Raw genomic sequence first — 8,386 nt, 5'->3', positions numbered from 1 at the left:
AAATATGATTTGTCAAGAGCTTTGTAATGTCTTGAGCAACCAATAAAAAATAAAAGAAAATAAAATGTATGCCAATCAAATCACCTTGTTAATAGCTGGTTAAAGCAAATTATCAACACATTTTTAAGTATGGGTATTCTAAGTGTTTATCAGAAAGTGTAAACATTTGAATTTTTTCCATAAAAGTAACTATAATCAGCTTCATGCAAGAAAAAAAGTTTTTTAAAAAAGAAAGAAATGAAAAAGAAGAAAAATAACTCTAAATGATGTACTTGAACACAGGTTTCTGATTTTTTTGTTTGCTTATTTATTTATCCATATATTTATTTATATTTTTCATGCAAGGGTGCAAATCCAGGTTCTTCTGAATGCTAGGCAAATGCTCTACCTTTTTAAATTTTAATTCAAAATAGGGTGTGGTGGTGCACACTTGTAATCCCATCTACTTAAGATGCTAAGGCATGAGAATCTGAAATTTGACCCCAGTCTGAGAAATTTAGTGAGAAACTGTCTCAATAAATAAATAAATAAATGGGCTCCAGATGTAGCTGAGTGTTAAACCCTCCCTAGGTTTAATCCCCACTGCTAGAGAAAATTAAAACTAAATAAAATCACCACCTAAATATTTTTTTTTTTTTCAAATGAACACCTAAACTATAAACTTTCTGCAAAAGCCCAGCTCCCAACAGAAAATCAGAGGCCTGGACCTGGAGATGAGAGAGCCAATGCCTATTGAACAGAAAAAATTGATTTTAACAGTGACTTCCAGGTAGAGGGAGCCTGAGAGCCACTCCCTGAAAACCCACCTATTGCTCAAATGTGGCTCAATGGGTCTCTATGTTGATTCCTAGTCATCCAATAATTCCCCCAGTGGGGACTGAACCAACCAGGACAAGTTCATCCTGGCACTGAGATAGAATCAAACCCTAACCAAAGAATGGGTGATTCAAGATGCTTCAGGAGAAAAGATCTTCATCACAAGATGGACACATAAATGGCATCCAAATCAACAGGGAGTAACATGTGTCAAATTCTGATGAGGGGGAGCGAGGGTGCTGCGAGGAGAAGGTCAGTGGGCAGCACTGCCTCGTGCAACAACTATCACAAACCAGTCAGCCACAACCTCAGCTGTGCATAAAACCTACCCCAACCTGTACCCCCCATGTGATGTAGGAGGATACCTGGCCAGTTGCTGCCTGTTTTCCTTGAACTGAGGCCACCCTTGGTACTGAATCTGTGGAGCCAGTGAGAATTGATTCAAAGCTGCCTTTGACACCCTGTCTCCCTTTGCCTCCTGGATGGGGCTCTGACTCATCTTTCTTTGGGTGTCCTGCCTTCCTGCACTATTATGTCTGACTACCCTTGTTCTTTGGAGAGCCACTGTCTGTTGTGACTTAGGTTGACAGAAATATCTACCTGCCTCCTGCACCAAGTCAAGGTTGGTAAGAGAAGGCAGGGCTGTGGCGTGAAGTCACTCTTTCCACCTGGCAACACACAGACAAATGGCAGAGAGATTTAGAATTCAGTTGAGAGACTAGATTTCAATTGTTGTGGAGCCTAAAAAGCAATAATGGTTTAGATGCTGTGTCTCCCAACAGCTCACAGGTGACAATGTTTTCGAGGAGAAATGATTGGTTTAGAGCCTTCACCTACTCAGTGAATCAATCCCTGATGGGATTAGTGATAAGTGGGGGTGGGTAGAGTGTGGCTAGAGGAAGCTGATCATTGGGGGTGTGAATATGGGTGTATATTTTGTATCTGGCAAGGGGCCATCTCTCTCTCTCTCTGCTTTCTAATCATGTGAGCAACTTCCCTCTGCCACAAGCTTCCACCATGATGTCCAGCCTCATCTTGGAGGTGAGGCAACAAACAATGCACTGCAGTCTTTGGATTGAGACCTCTGAAACCATGAGTCCCCAAATAAACTTTTCCTCCTCTGTAGTTGTTGCGGTTGGGTGTTGTAGTGACAGCGTGAAAAAGCTGACTAACACAAAGACAGAACAACAAAGCAGAAATGCAATTCTGTATCTGCCGCCTATCAAACCATTCCTTCTACATCTTCCCTGTAAATCCTCCCTTCACATGGCTCATCATCCAAGCACTCTCTCTCTTTCTGTCTCGCTGTCCTCAATTCCTGAATTATGTTTTTTAGACTCTTCATATTTTCCTCTGTCTGTGTACTTCTCACAGCCCAAAGGGCCCTGGAAACTGCCTGGGGCCAACTTTGCCTGGGAGATGTGCCCTGGGGGGTTCCTGATTCTGAGGGAAGGCTCTCAGGTGGTGGCTGTCCTGAAGTCAGGGACACCTGGTATCCAAACCTGTGTCTTTCTGTCCAACATTCCAACTTGCCCACAGTTTCCACCCTCTGTGGATTTCAATTTTTCCATCTGGTGGGCCATGGCGGCCCATGCCTGTGATCCCAGTGTCTCTGGAGACTGAGGCAGGAGGATTGGAAGTTTGAGGCCAGCCTCAGAAACTTAATGAGGACCAAAGCAATTTTGTGAGACCCTGTCTTAAAATCGAAAAAAAAAATAAGGAGAAGGTCTAGGATATGGCTCAGTGGTAGAGCACCAATGGGTTCAATCCCCAGTTCACACAGACAAACAGGACAAGTCTTGCCCCAAGTCTAGAAGACTGATTTCACCCCAGGTGTCCATTCTTCCTCCTGAGTAGCCCTGATCTACTGCAAGGTAATGTCACACCTATGTGACTGTTGGACACCTGGTTTCCATCTGTTTTCTTCGTGCATAACGCTAGTATCTTCAAAAAGCTGTTTTTACTATGGAATCTTTAGGACATATTTTTTTAAAAAATATTTTGGATATGGCAAAGATATCACAATGATATTTGGGGGTGGTTGTTTTGTCTTACTGTAGGGATTCAGTGCTTTTCTGTCTTCCAGGCAGGAACACGAGAGTCACATACGGGCAAAATTCAGTCCTCCGTGTGGAGTGCATGGATGGAGGCAACCCTGGCCCTCAATCTCCCTGATTCTGCCCTCCTGCAAAAACATGGGATTCAATCAATTAATCTGGAGAAAGAAAATCCGTTCAGGATTACATGGGTGGAGATTGGGGCATGTTATTAGATACTGCTTTCTGATTGGATACTAGTCAAAAGGTGGAGGTGGGGGCGTGGTCTAGGAGGTGCATAAATGCTTCTGCGGAGCCAGAGGAGAAACACAAGAATCCTGGATCCCAAGGAGAACAATCACCACATCTGAGCACCCCGCACAACTGGACAGATCCAGTAAGTCCCACACCGCCCTGAGCACCACCATGTCACCTCCTCACCTGTGCGGATTCAGGAACAATTTTCTATTTTTTCTCATGAATCAATTTAGGACTTAGGGTTTGCCTCTCAGTGTAGTTTTTCGTTTATCCCGAACGTTAAGATTTCCACTTTAGTTTATGTCTCTTTCAATTTTCATTATTTCTTCTTTTTTTTTTTTTTTTTGGTTCCAGGGATTGAACTCAGGGACACTCAACCACTGAGCAACACCCCAGCCCTATTTCATATTTTATTTAGAGACAGGATCTCACTAAATTGCTTAGTGCCACTCTTGCTGAGGCTGGCTTTGCATGCATGATCCTCCTGTCTCAATCTCAGGAGCCCCTGGGATTATAGGCTTGTGCACACATGTCCCACATTTAAAAAAACTAAATAAGTTTACATGGACTGCATTCTTTTATCTATTTATTTGGCAGTGCTGGTGATTGAAACCAGGGCCTTGTGCATATGAGGCAAGCATATACCAACTGACCTAATCCCCAGCCCGCCATTTATTAATTTTTGTGTGCTGCTGAGGATCAAACCCAGTGCTTCACACGTCCTAGGCAACTGCTCTTCCACTGAGCTCCAGCCCCACACACTTTAAAAGTACTTAAGTAGATTGTAATCCTGTTTCAATCTAATTGATTAGAATTCTATTTTCTTTTTTTAAGGAAGATTTATTTATTTACTTTTATTTAATATTTATTTTTTAGATTTAGGTAGACACAATATCTTTATTTTTTATTTTTATGTGGTGTTGAGGATTGAACCCAGTGCCCCACGCATGCCAGGCCAGTGCACTACTGCTTGAGCCATATCCCCAGCCCTGGAATTATATTTTCTGATAATAAAAATATTTATATTGTGCATCCTTAAAATTATACTTTTTGCTGTGCTTGGTGGCACATGCCTATAATCCCAGAAATTTAGGAGGTTGAGGAAGCAAGAGGATTAGTGTTCAAAGCCATCCACAGCAAATTAGCAAGGCACTAAGCAGCCTCAATATAAACAATAAAAAGAGCTGAGGATGTAGTTCAGTGGTTAAGTACCCAGAGTTCAATCTTTGGTATCAAAAACAAACAGGGCTGGGGATGTAGCTCAGAGGTAAAGCACCCTGAGTTTAATCCTGTGCCATAAAGTTAATAAATACAAACCAAAAGGGGTAAGGGTGTAGCTCAGTGGTAAGCTACCCCTTGCTTCAATCCCTAGTATCACCAAAAAAAAAAAAAAAAGAAGAAGAAGAAGAAAAGTATAAGTAAGTAAGTAAATTAATTTAAAAATTGCTCTTTAAAAATGAAAACCAATGACACCCACTTTAGTTATTTATTTACTGAAGCTAGGGATTCAACTCAGGGGCACTCTACTACTGAGCTACATCCCCAACCCTATTTTATTTTTCTATTTTGATACGTGGTCTCTCTAAGTTCTAGGCTGGCCTGGAATTTGTGATCCTCCTGTCACAGTCTCCCAAGCCATGGGGTTATAGGCCTGAACCACCAGGCCTGGTTTGCCACCCAAGGAGTGAAATTGGATCAATCAATTGCCAAAGCATCCACTTGGCTGAGTGGTTTTCTCGGGGTGGGTTTAAGGTAGAGCTATGGAGCTTGGCTGTGAATGATGTGTTTGGGCGGGGTATCCCCCAGGATCCCTCCATGCAGACTCCAAAGGATGAGCAGCGGATGCCACCCACACTCCAGGAGCTGGCAGGGCGCAGCCTCCTAAAGGACAAGTCCAGGGCCATCCTAGCTCTGGAGGACCTGCCCATACAGCTCTTCCCACCACTCTTCATGGAGGCCTTCAGCAGGGGACACACTGAGGTCCTGAAGAAAATGGTGCAGGCCTGGCCCTTCACCCACCTGCCCCTGGGGGCCCTGATGAAGAAGCCACAGCTGGAGATGATCCAAGCGGCACTGGATGGGCTGGACATGCTGGCTGCCCAGCAGGATCGCCCCAGGTGAGGGGGACCCTGGAAGGTAGCTCCCTGGTGTCCAGGGAAGTGATGGCTGTGGGCAGGGAGAGTGGGTACTGAAGTGTGCCCAACAGGCTTCCTGTGCTGCCAGCAAGGAGGGGTGGAGTGAGCCCCACCTGGTGGGGCTTCCAGATGTGGAGGTGCTTGTGGCAGCTGTGCTGACCCCTGAAGGAGGTTGTGCCTGCCCCTCCCTCAGCTGATACAGGTGGGGGCACCAGGCTGGATTGGAGGGGCAAGGGGTAGAGAAAAGTGAGACAGAAGGAAGAGGTGGAGCAGGGGGCAGCAGCTGAGAGGTGAAGGAAGGGGCCTCAGGGCTGAGACTCTGCTGTGGTCCCCGCAGGAGGTGGAAACTGCAGGTGCTGGATTTGCGGAAGGTTCATGGGAACTTCTAGAGGATGTGGTCTGGAGCCTTGGTCGATGCCTGCTCACCAGGAGTCATGAAGGAGAGGCAAACATTGAAGGCCTCTCCAGACACAGGGCCCACTCTGCCCTTGAAGGTGTTAGTAAACCTGCGCTTTCAGCAAAGATCCCTGAATGCATTCCTCTCCTTCCTCTTTCACAGGGTGGATGAGAGGAAGGGTCTGATACAGCTGTGCTGCAAGAAGCTACAGATGTGCTCTTTGCCCGTCCGTACCATCGAGAAGATCTTGGAGAGGTTGGATCTGGACTTTATCCAGCAGTTGGACATGCAGTGTTTCTGGAGACTGTCCACCTTGGCTACTTTTGCTACCTATTGGGGTCAGATGAGCAACCTGAGGAAGCTCTTCTTCTCCCACGTCTATGTGTCTGCCTATGCTTCCCAGGAGGAGAGAGATCAGTTGATGGATGACATTACCTCACAGTTTGCCAAGATGGACAGCCTCCGGAGGCTGTACCTGGATGGTGTCTTCCTCCTAGAAGGCCGTCTGTGCCAGGTGCTCAGGTGAGGAAGCAGAGGGAACTGTCCTAGGACATCAGAGCAAACTCTTTGTCACATGAAACTTCAGCGGGAACCTGCTGTGTGCCAGCCATGGTGACTTAACATTGATGGAGATGTTAGAAAGTCAATGAAGTGTTTGTTTCACTCTGTCCTGAAGCCAGGTCTCACCTAAACCCCCACACAGAAGCAGAGTCCTAAACAGGGGTCCGTGGTCTGGGGAGCAGAACTCTGCTGGGAAGCCAGGTGGTGGGGAGAGGAGCTAGTGAGTGGGTGTGATGTTTCTTCCCTGGGAGGCCTGTCCAGCGAACGTGGGGAGAAGCAGGGTAGAGGGGAGGGCGCCTGAGGAGGGAAGCCCCCACACCTACACCTTGTAACAGGGAAGCTCTGTGCTCTCCAGCGGGGAGCAGAGGACCTGCCTTAAATGCCCCCCTGGGGAAGGCTGCTCTGAGCTCTGGGTGGTGATTCTGCACTGGAGGGTGAGGAGCAGGGGTGGAGGGTACAGGTGTGAGCCCCGCAGGAAGGCAACCCCAGTTTGTGCGGCTCCATCTTGCCTGGGTTTGTTATTTGTGCATGTCTCACCCTGACCCCCTCTGCTACAGCTGTGGCTTTCTGCTTGGCAGCCAGGAGGGGCACCTTATAGATGATGGACCCACCTGGTCACTCAAGTGGGTGTGAAAGGCTCAGCATGAAACAGGGTGACACAAGCGAGCAGATTCTGCAACAGGCAGAGTCCTGGGTGGAGACCATCATCAGAAGATCAGGGTGTCCTTGGGCTTGGACCAATTTGTCTTCTCCTGCCTTGACATCATCCTCAGAACTAACTGCTTGAACTTTGCTTAGGCTCCTGAAGACCCCCCTGGAGACCCTCTCAATAACCGACTGCCAGCTCTCAGATCCAGACTGGAATGATCTGTCGGGGTCTCCAAACCTCGACCAGCTAATACACCTGACGCTGTGGGGCAGCAAATTGACGAGTTTCAGTCCTGAGCCCCTCGTCATTCTGCTAGAGAATGCTGCAGCCACCCTTGAGACCCTAAACTTGCAGGACTGTGGGATCACCAACTCCCAGCTCCAGGCCATCCTCCCTGTCCTGAGCTGCTGCTCCCAGCTCAGGGTCTTGAGCTTCAATGGGAATGACATCTCCATGTCGTTCCTGAGCAACCTGCTGCTTCACACTTCCAGGCTGACCCGGTTGAGCCTAGAGAAGTACCCTGCCCCTCTGGAGAGCTATGATGCCCAGGGTGCCATCCACCCAGGGAGACTTTTCCAACTCATCGATGAGCTGATGGAGATACTGAGGGATGTGAGAGAGCCAAAGAATGTCCTTTTCTATACTAAACCCTGCCATAGATGTGGCAACTGGTTTATCTATAACCTGCCCTCCAGTCCGTGTCGCTGTTGGCTTCCTGCCTAGTGGGATGCATATATGAGAAATGTTCTCCTGTGCACTTGAAAATAAAGGTAAGACACGAGTGTCTCTCCAAGGGGAACTAGAAACAGGATGCCAGGGAACTACTTAACACGAGTGGGAACAGAAAAGCTGATGAAGGAGGCCTGGGTCACAGAGGGTTGGTTCCCATCAGGAGACTTAGAACCAATGGGGACATGTGTCTTAGGAGTCAGAAACAGGAATCTGAATTTCTGGAAGTAGATTTGTGCTGAGAGGTACACAGGGCATGACTCCTGCATGGATGGTTGCAAATGAGCGACTTGCAAATGAGCCACTTGGGGAACTTGATGCAGAGCCTCTGCTGTCCTCCAGGGTTTTCAGCTTAAAGGTCAGGAAGCTAACCCAGTGGCTGATCAGTGCTGATCAGTGACACTGGAGCTGAGGACCTCAAGGCATCACAATAATGCAGGGCCATTCTGAGTACACCATCCATTCTTTACTTCTCTCTGGGTGCCATTCGTTCTGATGCATGTGGCTGTTCGATGGGGTAATGCACCTGTGGTTGCCCATGGAACTGAGAACACTAACCTGCTCTCCAAAGGAGTTTATCTGAGATTAGTAGGAGACTTCCATCTGAGTTATTCAGGTCATAGTGGACCACAGCTTTATCCACAAGGGCTGAGGTTCAGGGAAAAATAGTCTGAGTCTTTGTATGTGTGTGTGTGTGTGTGTATGTGTGTGTGTGTGTGTGTGTGTTGGGGATTGAATCCTAGGGTGCCCTACTACTGTAGAGAACTTATAAGTCCTTGTAAAATTTAACAACCCAACAGTGAAG

General features: G+C 47.2%; 1 protein-coding gene across 1 annotated transcript; it reads left to right on the top strand.

The window, feature by feature from the left end:
- Positions 1 to 4,925: 4,925 nt before the first annotated feature.
- LOC124095521 (PRAME family member 12-like) lies at positions 4,926 to 7,575 on the top strand. Its single transcript, XM_046448688.1, has 4 exons — positions 4,926 to 5,227; positions 5,583 to 5,616; positions 5,740 to 6,164; positions 7,002 to 7,575. Exons 1-4 carry the CDS (start codon positions 4,926 to 4,928, stop codon positions 7,573 to 7,575), a joined length of 1,335 nt encoding a protein of 444 aa, XP_046304644.1.
- Positions 7,576 to 8,386: the final 811 nt, after the last annotated feature.

The sequence above is a fragment of the Marmota monax genome, unplaced genomic scaffold, assembly GCF_021218885.2.
Source record: "Marmota monax isolate L192 unplaced genomic scaffold, Marmota_monax_Labrador192_F-V1.1 WCK01_AAM20220418_F8-fsc01436, whole genome shotgun sequence".
Taxonomy (NCBI): domain Eukaryota; kingdom Metazoa; phylum Chordata; class Mammalia; order Rodentia; family Sciuridae; genus Marmota; species Marmota monax.
This window is presented reverse-complemented; position numbering and strand designations above follow the sequence as displayed.